We start from the raw sequence: 22054 nt of genomic DNA on the forward strand, positions 1-22054 counted from the left end.
TTCTGGAGTCTAGCTGATGAGCTCCGGGTGACATTATTTTCGTGGCCAACCACGCTTTTCTTACAGGCCAGCAACTTCGATTGCATTTGGTTTGACTTCGTTTTGGTGTTATCTTACGGTTTGTGACAAAGAGGGAGAAAACTTGACAGCTGCTTGTGTTGCTCAGCACGTCACTGGATTTTATGGAAATGCTTGAATTTCAAAATACGGTTCTGGTTTCTGTTCTGTCTGTGGAGCAGAGCAGTCTGCGTTCCGTTCTTTCCCTGAGGTGCTTTTTCTGCTACAGCGTCTTTATTTTACTTCCTAGCAATTACCAGTGATAACATCAAATACCATTGTGAGGTGCCGATCTTGTCGAACGTATATCAACCCTTTTGTGTCCTTCATCGATCAACGTAGATGGAAATGCAATTTGTGCTATAGAGTGAATGACGGTGAGTTTCAGATTCTTAAAATAAGTGTGTTTAATATTAAACATTTTGACATTTTTTGTCATTATCTGGTCTCTCTCTTCATTGCTTTAAAAACTTCCGTGCCACTTTTAATGGAGAGAATATAGGCTAGGGACACTTCATCTTGCCTGGGGATGATTGATAATGAGAGTGACAGTAAGGGCAAAGTAAAAAACTATTCACAAAACAAGTAGTGAAGGTCATGTAGACTAATTGTGCCATGTCTGTCTGTTGTCCCCTTTAGTTATCTCTTAGGTCCTCTTAGTATAATTGCTTTCAAATTTGTGTTTCTGTCTGATTTTTTTTCCATGTCATATGATATAATAAATAGGACATAAGCCTAAGAAGCAAGGTTGCCTGTGTCCTGGTTTCCTCACCTGATTTCACAATATAAGGGTTTTTTTTAATCTTGATATATTTTTCAAAGAGCATTTTTTATCGTTAGATGTTCACAGAACCATTGTAAACCTTACATAAATATTGATGATAAAGGTATTTATTTCTTGGTATGCATATGTCTTGTTTAGTTACAAATTGTGTTACTAAATTTGTACTCGATTTCTAATTCTTACCTAGTTCCTGAAGAATTTATGTATAATCCCCTCACTCGATCTTATGGAGAGCCTCATAAACGACCAGAAGTTCAGAATTCAACTGTGGAGTTCATTGCTTCTTCAGATTACATGGTAATTACTCAATGTAAAAATTAGTCATGGGATATAACTGTATTGGTCATTTATAATTTGCTGTTAGGTGAATTCTTGAGAAATTCTGAATTGTCCCAGTGTGAATTTTTTTTAAATAATGCTGAAAGTTTATACTTCACAGATAGAAAACTCTTTGTAAAGGTTACTTGATGTCCTAGAAGAATGCAGTTATGTCACTAAGAAACAGTAGTAGTGTTTTATGATAAGCACTGTTTACAATTTGTTGCCATTTTAATTTGATTGCTGACATGAAATGAATGTAATATTCTTTTGCCATGTAATATTTAAGATCTTCAAACAGAAAAACTCATGTTTTTGCCAAAAACTGCAGTTTTCAAGCTCTTAAAGATAATTGCCGTCTTACTGATTCATCACCAGATTCTACCTTTTCTTTAATTATACTATAAGATCTCATTCTTCTTTTTTCCATTGATAAAAACAAATTCTTGGCTTAAGTTCTGCTCGTCATGTGTACTGTTTCTACTCATTTTAAATGTATTTATAATAACTTACATTTCTTCAGTACCCTTACTACTAATCTTTGTTGTCTACAAAAACGGAAGGTGTTGCTAGTGGGGAAAGGTGAACAGAGACAGCTAATGTGTATTAAATTCCTGTTTGGTCCATTTCTTTCTTTGTTTTTGTAATTTTTATGGTCCTCTGTGTCCACTTTAGCATCTGCCCGCGTAACTACTATTTCCTTGTCCGTTTCCATAAGAACTGTAGTAAACTTTTTCTCTTGGGCACTTTCACTCTCAGCGTTTTACCTTCTTTACTACTTACATTCCCAACTCTGTTCTGACTCCTGAGGATCTTAATCTAGTTGAAGTGGTGAAGCAAGAAGTTAATCTTTAATTTTTGCCGTATGACCCATGTGATCCTTGTTTGGCATATTAAGAAAAAAAAAATTATGTATCCTTTCATATTTCTATGACATTGATTTTCAAGCATACTTCAAAAAAGAGATAATAGTATCGTGAACTATTACTTACCTATCACCAAGCTTCAACAGTTGTCAGCATTTTTCTAAATATATTTCATCTATTCCCCAGTCCACCCTAGTGCCCCCTCCCCTCACCCACCCTGGAGTTTATTAAATGCTGATCCCAGCATCATATCATTTAACCTATAAATATACAGTATTCAGTATACATCTCTAGCAGATAATGACTTAACATACTTAGGGTACCATCACAAGGACTTCCTTTACTTGGCACTTAACCCTTGGGATTTAGCCACCACCAGGTAACCCAAGAACTAGTTGTCAGATTTTAAAAAATAAATATAAAAAACAATGTTTTTCTGGAGTAAGATTTTAAAAAAGAAATGTAAAAAAACAATGTTTTTCTGGAGTACGAAAGGGATATAGATGTTCATATTAAAAAATAAGCTGATTTTTTTTCTTGAAAGATACCTCAGTCAGCAGTCGATCAGGAAAACATTTAGCCCATCTATTTAACCATTACTGTGTAACAGCTCCTTTTTTTGAGAGAGAGAGCAGGGGGTGGGGGGTACAAAGGGCAGAGGGAGAGGAAGAGAGAGAATCTTAAGCAGGCTCCCTGCACAGCGCAGAGCCTGACGCGGGGCTGGATCTCACAACCCAGAGATCATGACCTGAGCCGAAATCAAGAGTTGGACGCTTAACCAGCTGAGCCACCTGGGGGCACCTAACAACTGCCTTATTATGCTTAATCTATAACCAACTTCCTAAGAAAAATGTTAAAGGAATGTCATTTTCATTAGCACGTAAGATCTTATAAAATGTCAATCCTATTTGTGTACTTTTTGTGTGTCATTTACTCAGTAAATACCCAGTAGTAATAGTGTTATAAAAAGAAGAAATTGTGCCTACTAAATAAATTACATTATTTTCATTCCTTTCAGCTTCGTCCTCCTCAGCCTGCAGTTTACTTGTTTGTTTTAGATGTATCTCATAATGCAGTGGAAGCCGGATATTTGACAATTTTGTGCCAGTCATTGTTAGAAAATCTAGACAAGTAAGAAGTCTTTTTACTCATAATGTGTGTGTACAAATATATATAAATGTGAAATGTTTATTAGCAACTTATGGGGTTAGTTTTTATTTACAGTTTGACTTCAGTTCTCTCTCACTGCAAGAGTACTTCTTGCCCATGTCAGACTAAGGGTCCTGCTGCTTCGATTACTACAATTTATGACTTGGTATCTGAATCATAGAATTGTAAATGTTTAATACTTGCTGAGGAATTTAGATTTCTTCCAGCTGTTCCTCTGACTTAGCAGATCTGAGCACTGGCCAGGGTATCGAGGACCTGGATAAGAGCTGAAATTTATGTGAGCAAGGAGTTTTTCATATTAGTTTTAAATGTCCTGGTGAGAAAATGAGCCAGATAAAGGGAAAGAAGGAATTGATTTTGTGCTGAAGATTTCAGGAAGCCAGAAACTGAACTCTTCGATTTGGCACATTGATAACGAGCTGTATTGTGAAAGTGGAAACAGGGTATAGGATAGATTGCTTATACTTGGCTCTAATTCCTGCCTTGTATTCGTCATGAAGGAGACCCTCAACTAGCTTTAAAAACGAGCCTTCCAAATCTCTGGAAAACCAAGTAGTACATTTCTGTTTTTTACTCCCAACAGCCACAGAGATATGACTTAAGGTTATTAGTAAGAGTGGTTCACAGCTGCATTGGTTCTTGACATGTGTAGAGAAGTGCGGCCGGTTATGTCAGAAGTACTCTTGGTGATTCCAAAAGGTTCTCTCCCATCTTCCATTTGAGCTCGAGAGTCCTTCCTCTATTAAGTGCTAACTCTTACCACAGTAGTCTGCATATCACTGATCTGGGCCTGTGGTAAGTGGATAACATTGAGGTAAAAATATCCGGAGGTATTACATGATTTGCTTTTAGTTTCTGTTAGTAACTTGGAGTTCTCATATGTTTATCCTTGATTGAAGCATTTGCCTTGTTTTAGTCAGAGCTTTAACAGTGAATGGCAATGGACGGCTCTCTGCAAAGAAATAGTTTTAAAACTGAAGAGTCAGCTTGCTGAAAATGTATGAGGGTACATAACCCTAGAAATAGGAGCCAGACCACTGACTAACTATTTGTGAGTTAAATAAACTATGCAAAACCAAAAGGATAAAATCGGAAATGGAAAATTTTAAAGATTTTATTTATTTATTTGACGGAGAGAGACAGCCAGCGAGAGAGGGAACACAAGCAGGGGGAGTGGGAGAGGAAGAAGCAGGCTCATAGCGGAGGAGCCTGATGTGGGGCTTGATCCCATAACGCCGGGATCACGCCCTGAGCCGAAGGCAGACGCTTAACGACTGAGCCACCCAGGCACCCCTGGAAAATCATTTAAAACATGTATATATATTTAATTAAGCAGAAAATAGAAGCATTGGGAAAGTAAAAAGGTAACGTTTTTGGAAAGGGCTATTCTACAACGTTGAGGAGGAGGAATCTGATGTGGAGCAATTCCAGCTGAATTTTGGGCTTGAAGAAGAGTAGATAAGTAGTCTCCATTCTAACTGGTAACAGATGACGCTAACACTCATTGACCTTAGCAGTTACAAAGGAGCAAAGCATTGTCTGTAGAAACATCATAAATCTTGACCAGTATTGGTAAGCTGAACACCTGCATAACTTGGTGCATTCTGGTCTCTGAACTGCTTTTTGGCCTTGTTTGCAGACCATCTGACTAGCCTGATCAGTCGTGCATAATAGTAATAAGACTGCTTGTTTTGATGCACACTATTATGGCATCCTACAATATTCAAAAATATTTTTAAAACATTGCTAAAATAATATAACTATTATATATAAAATTATACAACAGCAGTTTGTTGGTGGTATATAGAAACATACTTTTGTAAGATGAGGCATCCACTTTATCAATAAGGAGAACCCAACAAGCAATGAGATGATAGTTTGTTCTTTTTGCCAAGGCATTTACTTTTGAATACTGAGTTCCAGCAGAAAACTTCTGAAAGGTTGATGATAAAATGTCTTGATGTTCTTAAATGTGGTTTTTATTTAAAATTGCTCCATTAAAATCTGATTTATATTACATTGTCTTTTCTTGGAAAGTACTTGTCATTCTGCCCTTAAACTGTTTAAACTAGATACATTATTTTTGTAATATTAGAATTGAAAATATGAGTAAATTTTTAGTTAAAGGAGGGTGTTGTAGAGGAAAGTTAGCAAGAAATCTTTGGGGTTTTTTTGTTTTGAGAGAGAGTGCGTGCATGAGGGGAGCAGGGATTGAGGGGCAGAGGGAGAGAGAGAGAAGATCCCAAGCAGGCTCCACATACCCAGAGTGGAGCCCAACTCAGGGCTTGATCTCATAACCCTAAGATCATTGACCTGAGCCAAAATCAAGAGTCAGACGCCTAACTGACTGAGCTACCCAGGCACCCAAGAAATCTTTGATTATTCAATCATTTCATTTTTAGTTTTGGTTTATTATTTGAACGTGGTTCAGTTTTCTGAAATATTAACTCTAAACATGTTGGCTTCATCTGAAAATGGGATGTTTTCCTTGGTCTTTTCTGATGTATGTTGGTTTAGGGAGGAATAACTTTCTGTCCTCTATGAAAAAGCCCGTGTAGTTATTCTTAGATTTAGTTTACTATTTCATTATTTTTTTAAATAAAATATGCAACTGAAAACTTTGAATTTAAAATTGTTATTTTTATACTTAGGCTTCCTGGAGATTCACGAACAAGAATAGGATTTATGACCTTTGATAGCACTATTCATTTCTATAATTTACAAGAAGGATTATCACAGCCTCAGATGTTGATTGTGTCTGATATAGATGGTAAGCAGTGAATAAGTCTTTCTAACTATAGATTTTGGAATTGACGGTACTTTTTTTGACAGTACATCCTGTCAAAATGCTGTAAGGATAATTTGGTGTACTTTGATATTTATTTCAAAATAGTTTCCTGGGGGGAAAAAAGTTTCCTGGAAAACACTTCATTCTAAGTTTTCTGTGCTTGTTTGTGTACTTACACATGTGTGCATACACACGTGTAAGGTGTATGCAGAGTGTGTGTGTGTGTGTATTTATATTTGATAAAGCAGTATTGTGGTACCCATTATATATATGGCCTGATAAAAACTAAGATTTTTAAATTGATGATATTCTTTTGACTTGATATATCTCTTGATTAAAATATGTTTTCCCTTTAGATGTTTTTCTACCTACACCGGATAGCTTACTTGTGAATCTATATGAAAGTAAAGAGGTGAGATAGATTTTTTTCCTTAAAGTATGAAAACATTTCCATTATTTCAGCTGTTTACTAAAATCCTTAACATTTGTTTACTTGGTATATAAGTACCGTATAGACAATGTAGGTAGCATATCTATTGACCACTCAGTTTATGGTCCCCCAGGATAGAGTGGTATATATTATACTCCAGTATGTTTTAAAGAAGAAAATTGCCTTGTGGGGCACCTACCTGGGTGGTACAGCGGTTGGGCGTCTGCCTTCGGCTCAGGGCGTGATCCCGGCGTTGTGGGATCGAGCCCCACATCGGGCTCCTCCGCTGTGAGCCTGCTTCTTCCTCTCCCACTCCCTCTGCTTGTGTTCCCTCTCTCGCTGGCTGTCTCTGTCCTGTCGAATGAATGGATGAAATCTTTAAAAAAAAAAAAAAGAAAAGAAAATTGCCTTGTCCTCTCAGTAATTCAACTTTTAATCTTTGTTTTCCCAGCTTATAAAAGACTTATTGAATGCATTACCAAGTATGTTCACCAATACAAGAGAAACACACAGTGCGCTTGGTCCTGCTCTTCAGGCTGCCTTTAAATTGATGTCTCCAACAGGTGGCCGTGTGTCTGTATTTCAGACACAGTTACCTTCCTTGGGTGCAGGACTTCTGCAGTCCAGAGAAGATCCTAATCAGAGATCAAGCACAAAGGTATTATATATTTGGTTTCTCTGTCATATTTAAGATGGTGTTTGTACCTCCACAGACTGTGATTATTTCTTAATTCTTCTACTTTTCTACTTCATTAATAGTAAAAGCTCTGCTGAGTAGGTTTAATCAAATTATCATTTTGTGTTGTTTTATTTCTTGGTTTGCAAGTCATAGAAATTTAGAAAATATTTACTGTAGTCCTTCCATTTTACAGATGAGGAAAACAGATTAAACTTGCCAAAGGTTAAATAACTAATGGTAAAGGTGTGACTTGGTTTTCTGGCTGCAGTGCTCTTTTCTGTTGTACAAGTGGTAAAACTTACTACATCTGAGGTATTATAATTTAACATGCTCGTACTCATAAACATTTTAATTACCAAGGTAATACAAATCATTGTCTACTAAATTAAACCATCAGTAGTCTTTACTCTCAAGGTAATAGCGTTTATGGGCACGTGGCTGGCTTGGTTGGTAGAGTGTGAGACTCTTAATCTCGAGGTCTTGAATTTGAGCCCCACATTGGGTGTAGAGATTACTTAAAAAAAAAAAAGAAAATAGTGTTTAGTTATATAAACACATACAAATAAGCATAATTGGGCATCATACATATATAGGATATTTTTTAACTGGCTTTTTTTTTTTTCATTGAAAGAGTATATTGTGAGCATTTTCTGAGGTCCCTGAAAATTATCTTTAAAAAATATTTTTTAGAGGTATCTGGCTGGCTCAGTTGGAAGAGCATGCAACTCAGTCTCGTGAGCTCAAGCCCCACTCTGAGGGTAGAGATTACTAAAAAATAAATAAATGAACTTTGAAAAATAAAAAAAATTAAATATTTTTAGTAAATATGAAAGTACTCAATTTAATTAGTTGCCTCCTAGCTACTAAATAGTTGTCTCCAGTATTTCCACTATTAAAAAAAGACTATGAGGCTGAATATTACTTGGGTTTTATATGAAGATTTTGTCAGAGTATTTTAATCCCTTATTTCAAATAATAAATGAACTAGAATCATTTTTGTGCTGTGTATAAGTTTTGTCTGACCTCAAGGAAATATTATTACAACTAATTATGAGTATGAATTAAATAGTTTTAATAGTGCCATAAATATTTAGCCACATTCAGTTTTTCCTTAGGAAAAATTCTTAAAATTATTGGGTCACAGAGTATAAGCTTTATTTAAGTTATTGATGTGTTTTACTTGGTTTTTTTTTTAATCAACGGTACTCTTAAAACTCTCAAATCTTCTAGCCATCATTCAGTATTACAGCTCTTTTTATTCTTCACCAATTTGCTCGAGAAAAATAGTGCCGTATTTCACTTTCTATAGCAACAGCATTTTTAAGTTACTTTTCAGAAAAAAATCTAATTTTAAAATAAATTGGGGCCAGCGTATTTTTTAAACTCATCAGGTACAGCTAGCATCCAGTTCATTGATCCGTTGCAGTCCATTGTAGAATGGAGAGGTTTTGAACATAGGGAGGTAGTTACGTGTTAGTGAAGTCTTCAGTGCAGTTTTATTTTATTTTTCTCATTTAACTTTAGAAATATTCTTTACCTGCCTGGGACTCAAAAGCTTAAATGCCTGTGCTGGTTTACGTATTTCTTCATATCTGAGTAAACTCTAATATAGTAATCGTACACTATGATTAAGAGGATTGAAACATTTCGTTTTGCAATGTAGCTTAAAGAACTTGGAGCCTGGCTCTTGCATTTTTAACTCTCACCGGTGCCACCTTTTCAGCTCAAGTGTCCTTATACCAGTAGAAAAAGCCTTCTTTAATCTATGACTCTTCCACGTTGTTATGAACAGTTTATATTAATAGTTAACAGCACTCACTCTGGAGCCAGACTTGGCAGGTTTAAATTCCAGCATCCACCACTCAATAACTATGTAATTGGTTGTTACTTAATCTAGTTTTTGCCTCAGTTTCCTTCTCTGTAAAATGTAGGTATCTTAAATTTATATAAAACATCTCGACAGTGCTTTTTAAGTGCTTTATAAATGTTAGCAATTATTATTCTTAAAGGATCTTTGCCAACTACCTAGACATTTAAAAAACTTCCTTAGTGTGATAGGAGGACAAAGGATATCCTCTTCATTATTGTGAGAGAGATGTAGAAATGTGTGCATAGTGCAAGGTTTCTGGCTCTTACTTTATGACCTGTTGACTTAGGTTGTACAACATCTTGGGCCTGCAACTGATTTTTATAAGAAACTGGCTTTAGATTGCTCAGGGCAGCAGACTGCAGTGGATCTGTTCCTTTTAAGTTCACAGTATTCTGATCTTGCTTCTCTAGGTAAGGAGATATCATCATGTTCATCTGTTTACATAAACATTTTTAGCATATAGTCAAATCGAAACTCTTTATTAAGAGTTCTCAATATTTGGGGGTAAAAGCATGTGAATTAGATAATATCTATGAAAATTACCCATAAACTGTAAAGCACTTGACATATCTAAAATGCTATTACTATTTGTTTTTAAAATCTAATTCCTTTACCATTTTGCTTAATAATAAACCTTATCACATATTTTACAAATATTTGTGTTTTCTCAGACTTACGTATTATCCTTATTTTGACAGCTTAGGTTTTCTCGTTATGACAGATTTTTTTCATGACATAGAAGCTCTTCTCTTGTTGGGCAAGTAAGATATTACTGGATATTATTACAGGATTTCTTGTTTCTGTAGCTAATACTTGTTCTCTTTCTCTCTGAAGCTTGCGTGTCCAAGTACTCCGCAGGGTGCATCTATTATTATCCGTCTTTCCACTATACTCACAACCCTTCACAAGCAGAAAAGTTACAAAAAGACCTAAAACGGTATCTCACAAGAAAAATTGGATTTGAAGCGGTTATGAGAATAAGGTGTACGAAAGGTATGAAATTATAAAAGTTGTGTTTTATATTATATCCTTTTGTCAAAATTAATATCCATGATTGCCTGTACTGATCCTTCCTCATGAAGGACTTTCTGCTGGTCCAGTTAGCTGTAAGCTGTTTTAAATATGTGTAGTTATTGAGTAATCATTGCCCAGTTTCTTAAGTAATTTGAATAAATGAACAAAAGTAATGTTTGCTTTATTAGGAAGAACTTACGAGAAAGCCATATTGGACGTGATTTTAGAAGGAGAATTAGAGGAGTAGGGAAGGTTGTAAATGAAAATTGATGAGTGCTCTTTGCCTTCCTCATCATTCAATTAGTCTTCAGTTTGCCTCAAGTTTTACGTGAACGTTTGCTGGAGGAAATCTCTCTAATTTTAATTCTTAAATGAGTTGTACTGTAACCGTTACTTGTTTCATTTTGTATATTAGATCTTCGTCTGACTTCACATATGAGAAAGTATAAGACCAGTTATCAATACAAGTTAAATGTCTGCTCTCCCTTTTATATAACCTGCATTGTTTTTTTTGAACTGGTAGAACCTCTGCTAACGCCCCAGTCCTACTCCCCAGTTATCCTTTTGATTCAAAATCAGAGACCGGTTTTACTTTTAAAAGTAGCTTTAGGGGCGCCTGGGTGGCACAGCGGTTAAGCGTCTGCCTCCGGCTCAGGGCGTGATCCCGGAGTTATGGGATCGAGCCCCACATCAGGCTCCTCCGCTAGGAGCCTGCTTCTTCCTCTCCCACTCCCCCTGCTTGTGTTCCCTCTCTCGCTGGCTGTCTCTATCTCTGTCGAATAAATAAATAAAATCTTTAAAAAAATAAAATAAAAAATAAAAGTCGCTTTAGCCTGAGGTAAAGATACCTCTGTTACTTCTTCTTTTATAGCAAGTTTTCTCTTCCCTAGGTCTTTCAATGCACACTTTTCACGGAAACTTCTTTGTCCGTTCCACTGATTTGTTATCCCTTGCCAACATCAATCCTGATGCTGGATTTGCAGTACAACTGTCAATCGAAGAAAATTTGACGGATACTTCCTTAGTGTGCTTTCAGACAGCCCTATTATATACATCAAGCAAAGGTAATGTTAACAGATATGAAATACAATCAGCAGTAGTTTTCCCCTCCTTTTACATGCTGGGGAAATGGGGAGAAAGAATGAACGAACATACAGTGGGAGATAAATGGAATTTGCATTAGTTAATCAAATACATGTTCTGTTTTTGGGTTTTCTTTAAACTCATTTTTGAATCTTTAATATCTTTTTTGACTCCTGGAAGTCATGTATTCTCAGGATCACATGTGTCTGGTAAACTCATGCTAAATCCTGCTATGTCATCCTTAGCATTATTTTTTGCCCCATAAGATAAAAAATTCTATGTAGCACATAAGGCCCACGTTAGTTATTTAGCAGTCAGGTTTTCTAACATTTTACTGTGTTACATCTAATTTAAAATGATACTAAAATAAAAACCAGAACCTAATGTTCAGCTATTTACAAAATACAGTATATATTCATAGTCTACAGATTTGGGGAGTGTTTTGATTCTCTTTAAAGCATGTTACTTGTAAAACTTTGTTTTTACATTTCAGAATCCTGTGGATGATTTGATCCAATCAAAACAGTAATTTGAATAATGTTTTGACCTGTTTGCTTTATTTCTCTCTTGGCCCAGTGTGTTTTTGCAATGACCTTCCTTCATCATTTCATGTAGGTGAGCGGAGAATTAGAGTGCACACGCTCTGTTTGCCGGTAGTAAGTTCGCTAGCGGACGTCTATGCAGGAGTGGACGTACAGGCTGCCATCTGCCTTCTGGCCAACATGGGTGAGTAAAAATGTGAAGGAACAGGTGAAATGTATTTTTCTATCCTAAAAACTGGAACCTGGGCATTTTTTTTTTACCCTAGAAATCCTTTACTTAGTGCATTTTCATTTACGGCACGGTGAATTGGACTGTTCTTATAATTTATTCATTATTAATTCGTTAGTTTAAAAATCTTTGGGGGCTTCATAATCACTAAAAGCTGGTAACAGCCCAAATGTCCTTCAACTGGTAACTGGATGAACAAACTATGGTATATCCATACCATAGAAATACAACTCAGTAATAAAAAGAAATGAATTGTTGATATGTCAGTAGCCATGGATGACTGTCACAGGCATTATGCTAACTGAAAGGAGCTAGGCTTCAAGAAGACTACATACATACATTCATATGACATTCTCGAAAAGGGAAAATTATAGGGATGAAGAACAAACAGATCATTGATTATCAGGGTTAAAGATAGAAAATTTTACCACAAAGAGGCTACATCAGTGGATATTTTTGGGGTAATGAAACTGTTGTGTAATTTGTTTGTGGTTGCGATTATATGGCTGTGTGTTTGACATATAATCACCATACAGTTATACCCAAAAATGTAAATTTTATTGTATATAAGTTAAAAGAAAAATCTTTTGGGGAATCAGTGTAACACTGAGTATTTTGTTTTCAGTGAATTTTCCTTTTGGGTGTGAAGTGAACCTTATTTTTCATGTAGTCTTAGAGAAAAATAGTCATTATTATTCATTTGGGGAAAAATTATAATAGCATTTATGAAAGCATCCCAATTTTTAATTATTTTTATCTCTATATTTTAAATTCAATATATTATAACTGATTGTTTTTCAGTATAATTTTATTTTTAATACTTGGGCACATCTGTAGGCCCTCTCTAGTTTAATAAAATATGTACTTAGAAGAAAATAAGTTTCACACTATTATCTGGCTCTTCAGTGTCTGTATGAGAACCTATGTTCAATTGCTCTCTCTTTTTTGTTGACCTGGGAATGCTTTGACAGAAGATTTCAGAGGATCACAAGGGATACTCAGATTGCAGAATTTACATTGTTTACGCAGAAAAAAAATGATACTTTATATATGTGACTTCTGTTGGAATAACAGCACCATCCCTAGAGCTTTCTCAGATACAAATGGTTGATATACATTCTCTAATATCAATAGCAATTAAGTGTTTTCAGATATAAAGAGACTAAAGCAGAAAGAGCCAAAACAATCTAGATCTGTTCTGATTGTGAGCATTACGCAGATTTACTTCACAAAAATTATATAATGAGCAGACACTTGTAAAATGAAGGGGCAAATGAAATGTATTTTTCTATCCTAAAAACAGAATTTTTGTTGGTTGCTTAAGTAATGCATGTAAATTTTAACCCCTTATAGCATTCATTGGAATCTAGTGGTTAAATGCATTTTCATTTTGGTTGCTTTATAGCTGTTGATCGGTCCATCTCGTCCAGCCTGTCAGATGCAAGAGACGCCTTAGTGAACGCTGTGGTGGATTCGCTGTCTGCATATGGCTCAACGGTCTCAAATTTACAGCACTCTGCGCTCGTAGCACCCAACTCCCTCAAGCTCTTTCCTCTCTATGTTTTGGCCCTTCTCAAGCAGGTAGCTCTCTAGCTACACTATTTCATATATGTATCATATACGTTTCATACATTCTCAATACATAGATGAAGAAATGAAAGCCAGTTTTCTGGGTTTTTTAATATTTAACTAGATAATTTTGCAGCTTAGCTTTGGAAAAGTTTTGAGAAACAATAGATCAGCAGAAGATTAAAGTATATAAAAACACATGATGACTCTTGTGAAACCATATGCTCTCAGTCGTTAGTATGTAGGAGCAGCCTGGACAATGCTGTGCTTACAGCGCACTCTTAGTATGTATGTGCTTCTGGAAGGAGACTCCAAGGAAAGAATTTACTGTCCATCGAACACCTTTCCAAGGCTTAGGCACTGTAATAGTTGTTGTACATGCACCATCTTATCTAATCCTTACCGCAGCTTAGAGAGGTATTTTTTCTCTGTTTTTCTTAGGATGAGAATACAGCTTTGAGACGCTAAATAGCTAGCTCACGTATCTACCTATTGAATGTCAGAGCTGAGAATTTAATCCACATCTGTTTCGAAGGCCATGCTTTTTCCATGACTGTGATGGTATATATATTTGTTTTGATAGTGATCTATATTTATGTTTTTTTGGAAAAATATGTATTTTTTTTCTTGTAGAAAGCATTTAGAACCGGTACAAGCACACGCCTGGATGATCGTGTATATGCCATGTGTCAGATAAAGTGTCAGCCACTTGTTCATCTGATGAAAATGATTCATCCCAACTTATACAGGATAGACAGATTGACAGATGAGGTATAATTTTTTCAGTGTATTTGAAATTTTTTAATTTACATAGATTGAGTGTCTTGATTCTACAGCAAAGGTGCTAATGTATTAGTAACAATTTTTTACATCTGCTTTTTCCCTGTGATAGTAATAATACATTAGATAAGGGCACTGGCTGTGAATTTGGTTCAATAATGTTAGATACTATGTGTGGTTTTGGAGTTTTCAAAAATACCACCTTGTGGTTTGATTATAATATTTATTACAAAGCTAAATTGTAGAATAGACATTTCCATTTATATTTTGTAGATATTGACTATTCCTAATGTGATCAGAGTATAATTTTTATTTTTTTAAGATTTTGTTTGTTTATTTGAAAGAGAGAGAGAGTGAGCTCGTACAAGTTGGGGGAGGGGCAGAGGGCGAAGCTGACTCCCTTGCTGAGCAGGGAGCCTGACCTGGGGCTTGATCCTGGGACTCCGGGATCATGACCTGAGCCAAAGGCAAAAGCTTAACAAGACTGAACCACCCAGGTGTCCTTTTTTGTTTTTAATTCCAGTATAATTAATGTATAGTGTTGCATATTAGTTTCAGGTGTACAATATAGTGCCTCAGTAATTCTGTACATTACTCAGTGCTCATCATGATGAATGTACTCTTGATCCCCTTCACCCACCCCCTACCCACATCCCCTCTGGAAACTACCAATTTGTTCTCTATAGTTAAGAGTCTGATTTTTTGGTTTCTCTCTTCTGTGTGTGTGTGTTCATTTGTTTTGTTTCTTAAATTCCACATATGAGTGAAATCATATGGTGTTTGTCTTCTCTGGCTGACTTATTTCACTTAGCATTATACCATTTACATCATCCATGGTGTGGCAAGATTTCATTCCTTTTTTATGGCTGAGTAGTATTCCATGGTTTATATATACCACTTTTTCTTTATCCATTCATCTGTTGATGGACACTTGCATTGCTTCCATACTTTGGCTCTTGTAAATAACGCTCCAGTAGATGTAGGTGTGCATATATCTTTTTGAATTAGTGTTTTTGTATTCTTTGGGTAAATACACAGTAGTGGAATTAATGGGTCATATGGTAATTCAGTTTTTAATTTTTTAAGGAACCTCCGTGTGGTTTTCCACAATGGCTGCACCAGTGTGCATTCCCACCAGTAGTGCATGAGGGTTCCTTTTTTCTCCACATTCTTGCCAACATTTGTTGTTTCTTGTGCTTATTTTAGCCATTCTGACAGGTGTGAGGTGGTATCTCATTGTAGTTTTGATTTGCGTTTCCCTGATGATGAGTGATGTTGAGCATCTTTTCATGTGTCAGTTGGCCAGCTGGATGTCTTTGGAGAAATGTCTGTTCATGTCCTCTGCCCATTTTTTAATTGGATTATTTGGGGGTTTTGTAGTTGAATTGTGTAAGTTTTTTATATATTTTGGATATTAAACCGTATTGGATATATCATTTGCAAATGTCTTCTCCCATTCAGTAGGTTGTCTTTTTGTTTTTTGATGGTTTCCTTTGCTCTGCAGAAGCTTTTTATTTTGATGATGTCCCAATGATTTATTTATTTTTTTTTTTATAAAGCCACCATGAACTTTCTTTTTTTTTTTTAAAGATTTTATTTATTTATTCGACAGAGATAGAGACAGCCAGCGAGAGAGGGAACACAAGCAGGGGGAGTGGGAGAGGAAGAAGCAGGCTCCCAGAGGAGGAGCCTGATGTGGGGCTCGATCCCATAACGCCGGGATCACGCCCTGAGCCAAAGGCAGACGCTTAACCGCTGTGCCACCCAGGCGCCCCCCAATGATTTATTTTTGCTTTCCTTTCCCTCACCTTAAGAGACCTTCTAGAAAAATGTTGCTATGGCCAATGTTAGAGAAATTACTGCCTGTGCGCTCTTCTAGGATTTTTACAGTTTCAGATAACATATTTAGGTTCTTAATCCATTCTGAGTTTAATTTTGTGTACATTGTATGAAAGTGATCCAGTTTCATTCTTTTGCATGTTGCTGTCCAGTTTTCTCAACAACTTTTGTTGAGGAGCCTTTCCTTTTCCATTACATATTCTTGTCTCCTTTGTCAAAGATTAAATTGGCCAAATAATCATGAGTTTATTTGTGGGCTCTCTTTTCATTCCACTGATCTATGTGTCTGTTTTTGTGCCAGTACCATACTGTTTTGATTACTATTGCTTTGTACTGTATCTTGAAATCTGGGATTGCGATACCTCCAGTTTTGTTCTTTTTTCAAGATTGCTTTAGCTAGTTGGGGTCTTTTGTGGTTCCATACACATTTTAGGATTATTTGTTTTATTTCTCTGAAAAATACCGTTGCTATTTTGATAGGGATTATACCAGACCTGCAAATTGCATTGGGTAGTATTAACATTTTAACAACATTTGTTCTCCCAATCTGAACAAAGAATATCTTTCCATTTGTTTGTGTCATCTTCAGTTTCTCTCATTAGGGTGTTACAGAGTTTTCAGAGTACAGGTCTTTTACATCCTTGGTTAAGATTATTCCTAGGTATTTTATTATTTTGGGTGCAATTGTAAATGGGGTTGTTTTCTTAATTTCTCTTTCTGCTACTTCATTATTAGTGTTGTAGAAATGCAATGGGTTTCTGTCTGTTGATTTTGTGTCCTGCAACCTTACTGGACTCATTTATCACATCTAGAATTTTTTGGTCGAGTCTTCAGGGTTTTCTGTATAGAGTATCGTGTCATCTGTAAGTAGTGAAGATTTTACTTCTTCCTTACCGATTTGGGTGCCTTTTATTTTTGTTGTTGCCATCTGATTGCTGTGGGTAGGACTTTTAGTATTATGTTGAATAAAAGTGGTAAGAGTGGACATCCTTGTCTTGTTCCTCATCTTAGGGGACAAGCTCTCAGTTTTTCACCATTAAGTATGATGTTAGCTGTGGGTTTTTCATATACGGCCTTCATTATGTTGAGGTATGTTCTTTCTGATCCAAGTGCAGTTTTGATTATATTATAAACCAGATCTGGTGTCTAACAGTTATTTTTAATATGCAAATATGTAGTGTCTTTTCTTCCTTGAGTTAAAACTACTTTTTGGAGTCTTCTGTATTTTGTTACTAGAGAAATGTAAAAAAAAAAAATAGCTTGCTTTGAAGCAGATTTAATAATCATGCTTTTAACATATCCAGATCCCAGAAGAGAAGGAAGTGGACAGATCATTTTACGTATTTATGTTATTGTCTTGGTTTTTTAAAGATTTTATTTATTTATTTGAGAGAGAGAGAGCATGCACAACCGGGGGGAGGGTCAGAGGGAGAGGGAGAGAATCTCAAACAGACTCAGCGCTTAGCGCGAGCCCGATGCACAACCCAGCACAGGGTCCAGTCTCATGACCCTGAGATCCCCACTTGAGCCGAAACCAAGAGTCAGACGCTTAACCAACTGAGCCCCCCAGGCACTCCATCATGTTTCTATCTTTGTAATTTGAATACATTTGAGTGTTGGGATTCTACAGTCAAGGTGGTAATGTATTACCAGTAATTTTTTGCATCTTACAAAATTCTCAAGTGTCATTTTTCAGTATTTCATAAAGAGCTAGTAGCCATTATGTTCCAGACTGTGATGATAGTTACATAAGCTCATTCCATCTCTTTTCTTTTTTCAGGGTGCAATACACGTTAATGACAGGGTTGTACCTCAGCCACCTCTTCAAAAACTGTCTGCAGAAAAACTGACAAGAGAAGGTGCTTTCCTTATGGACTGTGGCTCTGTAAGCACCCTCTCCTGATAAAGTGTACCACTGTTCCAGTTCGCAAAAGGAGACACACGTACAGGGTCCAGCTTTATTACCATAGATCAGGCAGTGAAAGGTGAAATTAGGAACAGAGAGACAATAAATTGGTACCTGGCACAAGAGGTCAATTTATTTTAGACTTTCTAGTTGGATATCCTTTTATCATCATGGATTATTTATTGTCATGGATTATGTATACTTGATAGAAAAGTAAAGAGAGGAGTTCTGGAGGATTTTGCCATCTAGAATCATAAAATTCAAAGGGACCTCAGGAGTCTATCAGATAGTTTCAACTTCTGTCGTCTGTCTGAAATGCCTTTAATGATTAGGAGTTTACGAGAAGTCGCTGGGCAGAGTGGTGGTGAGGGGTATCAGAATGGTCAAGATGACTTCATAAATAATACCTTTTGAGCAGGAAAAGGGTGGATGAGGGAGAGCCCATTAGTTAAAGTACACAGACAGTAATTGAAAACGGGGATAGGAACTACAGTGAGTCAGTTATCCTGGCTAAAGCACTACCTTCTTAGGGGAGAAAGGTAAGGAAGATGGTAAAATGTATTTAATGGGAATTCTTGAAATTTATGCTAAGAAGATGTGAACCACTCTAAATTCCTCGATATAGATTCCAAATGTACCAATTACAGGTTTCCTTTTACTTTGATGTTGCCCTACTTAATTGAGATCATATACTTTACCTCTTTTATGCTTGATAATTTTGAGAAAATTAGCTATCATAGGTTTCAGATTAGGGAGTTTTAATATTTTGTTGTTTCTTTCATTTTAGGTTTTTTACATTTGGATTGGAAAAAGCTGTGACAATAACTTCATAGAGGATGTACTTGGGTATCCTAATTTTGCATCAATACCACAGAAAATGGTCAGTGGCTTTTACAGTTTTAAGTTTTTATATGTTTGTTTGTTTAAAATTTTTAGTGAGATAAAATTCACACACAGTTCACCATTTTAATTATCATAAAGTGTACACAACTCATTAGTTTTTACTATATTCGCAGTGTGGTACAACAGTCACCAGTATCTTAGTTTCAGAGCATTTCTATCACCCTTAAATTTTAAGTTTTTATTTTGATTCCAGTTAGTTAACGTAGTGTTATATTAGTTTCAGCTGTACAGTATCGTGATTCGGCCCTTCCACACAGCACCTGGTGCTCATCACAGTGCCCTCCTTAATCCCCATCACCTGTTTAACCCGAGCCCTCACCCCTTCCCCTCTGCTAACCACCAGTTTGTTCTCTAGAGTTAAGTCTGTTTCTTGTTTCTCTCTCTCTCTCCCTCTGTTTTTTTTCCCCTTTGTTTTGTTTCTTAAATTCCACATAAGAGTGAAATCATGTGGTATTTGTCTTTTCTCTGATTATTTTGCTTAGCATTATATCTACAGCTCCATCCATGTTGGAAATGACAAGATTTCATTCTTTTTTTATGGCTGAGTAATATTTCAATGTGTGTGTGTGTGTGTGTGTGTGTGTGTGTGTGGCATATATATAAGAAAATATAAATATCACTCCTTTAACCATTCCTCAATCAATGGACACTTGGGCTGCTTCCATATATCTTGGCTGTTATAGATAACGCTGCTATAAACAGGGATGCTTGTATCCCTTTGAATTAGTGTTTTTGTATCCTTTGGGTAAATACCTAGTAGTGTAGTTGCTGAGTCGTAGGGTAGCTCTATTTTAACTTTTTGAGGAACCTCCATACTGTCTTCCAGAGTGGCTGCACCAGTTTGCATTCCCACCAACAGTGCAAGAGGGTTCCCTTTTCTCTGCATCCTCGCCAACACCTGTTGATTCTTGTGTTGTTGATTTCAGCCATTCTGACATGTGTGAGGTGACAATTGTAGGGTTTGGGGTTTTTTTGGTTTTTTTTTTTTTTTTTTTTTGTATTTTTATATCTCACTGTAGTTCTGATTTGCATTTCCCTGATGGTAAGTGATGATGAACATTTTTTCATGCGTCTTGTGGGCTATCTGGATGTCCCTTGTCCTTAAATTTTAGGGACTAAAGGAAACACGCAATTCTCTGAGAACGGCTATTATTAGAAGAGGATGGAATCTGTAACTGTTGAGCAAATTTAGAAGTTAGTGATAGCTCCTTTCATTTGCATGTTTCCTTTAGATGAAACTTAAAAGTACAATACAATACCAGTGACGTACTAATCATTATGTATGTTTTATTGACTTACTCAGAAAAAATAAATGCAGGTAAAATATCAGTGACATACTTACCATTAAACATGTGTTGGGGGTACCTGGGTGGCTCAGTCTGACTTTTGGTCTCGGCTCAGGTCATGATTCCAGAGTTGTGAGATTGCACCCTGCCTTGGGCTCCACACAGGGTATGGAGCCTGCTTAAGATTTTCTCTCTCCCTCTCCCCTTCCTTGCTCCCCTTTTCCCTGCTTGCACATGCACACACACTCTCTCTCTCTAAAAATGAATGGATGAATGATGAATGAATAAAACATGTTTTAACTTATCCAGGAAAATATAAACAGATTTGTGAACAATTTAAATTTCACCCGTTTGGTTGCTGCTTTAGGGCTGGGAATAGAGTGCGGGCAGTTGGTTGGTGGTAGTGGGAATGAGTCATGATTTAGTTCTAATATTGCTACAGTCTCTGAGAAAGGAAGTAATTTCTTAATTATATTACTTTTACCAGACATATCTTCCAGAGCTAGATACACTTTCATCAGAAAGAGCGAGATCCTTTATAACTTGGCTTAGAGACAACAGACCATTAAGCCCAGTTCTTCACGTGGTAAAGTGAGTACTGTAACTTAATTATGAAATTGTCTTATCCTGCGCCGTCTGTGTGAAATTCCTTGTCTTCAGGGCAAACTTTAAATATTATGCAAATGTATTCTAGTAGGAGAATGCTGTTAATTGATTAATATCCCCTGTGTTCCATTTTCCTAAAGCCCCCATGTATTAGTAATTTTTTAATGAATAATTATTCTTTATAGTAATGTGCATCTTTAGATAAATACCCTTTTTTCACTTTTTCAGAGATGAGAGTCCAGCCAAAACGGAATTTTTTCAACATTTGATTGAAGACCGAACAGAAGCCGCATTCTCTTACTATGAATTTTTGCTTCACATTCAGCAGCAGATTTGTAAGTGAAGTGGAATAAAACTGAATAAGAAGAAAATAATCCATAGCCTAGGTAAAGCATAGTCTGTCAGAGAAGCACATAGCATATTTGAAATGAAGGCATTTGCTGTTACAAGACACCACGCATAGCATAGCACCCTGGGGCTTTGGCAAAAGGTAAAGGGGAAGCAAGAACTTGACAGATTTTCTTCAGCCTGAATTAATGGTAATGATGATGCTGTCTCACCGAGTCTGTTTTGAATTGGTTTCTACACATTTCCAGGAGCGCAGCGGTTCGGCACTCCGTCGTTACGAGCCGGCACGTTGAGGTAGCTCTGTGGATTGATATGTCATAATGTCAGATTAGATCACTTCCTCTTTCTGATAATTAACATAACATTTCTGGACTTGAACTCTGACAAAAGATGCCAAAAGGCAGTGGTACCGTGTTACTTGTTTATAGGAATTACTTTTTAACAAGGAAGGATTTGTACTCATGAATTCAATATTTTCCCTGTAAAAACAATAGCATTTCAGTACATGAACTATAGAAAAATATATATATAATGTACATAAATGTTACATTTGTAAAGAAAATGTAAAAATGTAACTACAAAATATGAATTGCTTAAACTGTGCTGCATTGTTGGACGACAACTCCTTTTGTCACAGAGAATGAGGTTGACTAATGCGTATTATGAATTGAGTCCACAAAAGAAATACAAAACTCTTTGTAATTCTGTTAAATCTTTTATGTGGATTTATTTATGATCAGCCTACTAATTAAAAATATTTTGCTTGACAATATTTGGTGGTTTTTTGTGTGTGCGGAGGGTTGGTGTTACTTCCAATATAGGACATAATAGAGTTTACTACTCAAATTTAGTAGTATTTGAATCCATTCGTTTTTATTACTTTCTGGATATTAGCAAGTACTCATTCTGTTTGTATTCTAAAAAAACCAATGTCACTTTTAAAATACATACAAGTATTGACTAGGTATAATCTTAATTTGTCTTTCT

General features: G+C 36.1%; 1 protein-coding gene across 5 annotated transcripts in view; it reads left to right on the plus strand.

Moving 5' to 3' along the window:
- SEC24B (SEC24 homolog B, COPII coat complex component) overlaps positions 1-21839 on the plus strand; it is an 84735-nt gene extending 62896 nt beyond the window's left edge. For 4 of the 5 annotated variants that reach the window (XM_040626222.1, XM_040626223.1, XM_040626224.1 and 1 more), the window contains 16 exons: positions 308-434; positions 1029-1138; positions 3044-3156; positions 5847-5965; positions 6340-6395; positions 6865-7071; positions 9249-9372; positions 9797-9955; positions 10867-11040; positions 11675-11785; positions 13236-13411; positions 14033-14170; positions 17799-17903; positions 18712-18804; positions 20601-20704; positions 20948-21839. In XM_040626222.1, coding sequence (XP_040482156.1) covers positions 308-434; positions 1029-1138; positions 3044-3156; positions 5847-5965; positions 6340-6395; positions 6865-7071; positions 9249-9372; positions 9797-9955; positions 10867-11040; positions 11675-11785; positions 13236-13411; positions 14033-14170; positions 17799-17903; positions 18712-18804; positions 20601-20704; positions 20948-21062 — 2031 coding nt within the window. In that variant the 3' untranslated portion in view covers positions 21063-21839. Of the gene's footprint in view, positions 1-307; positions 435-1028; positions 1139-3043; positions 3157-5846; positions 5966-6339; positions 6396-6864; positions 7072-9248; positions 9373-9796; positions 9956-10866; positions 11041-11674; positions 11786-13235; positions 13412-14032; positions 14171-17798; positions 17906-18711; positions 18805-20600; positions 20705-20947 lie in introns of those variants that run through there. The other variant, XR_005833858.1, reaches the window with a different exon arrangement.
- Positions 21840-22054: the final 215 nt, after the last annotated feature.

The sequence above is a fragment of the Ursus maritimus genome, unplaced genomic scaffold, assembly GCF_017311325.1.
Source record: "Ursus maritimus isolate PB19 unplaced genomic scaffold, ASM1731132v1 scaffold_11, whole genome shotgun sequence".
NCBI lineage: Eukaryota > Metazoa > Chordata > Mammalia > Carnivora > Ursidae > Ursus > Ursus maritimus.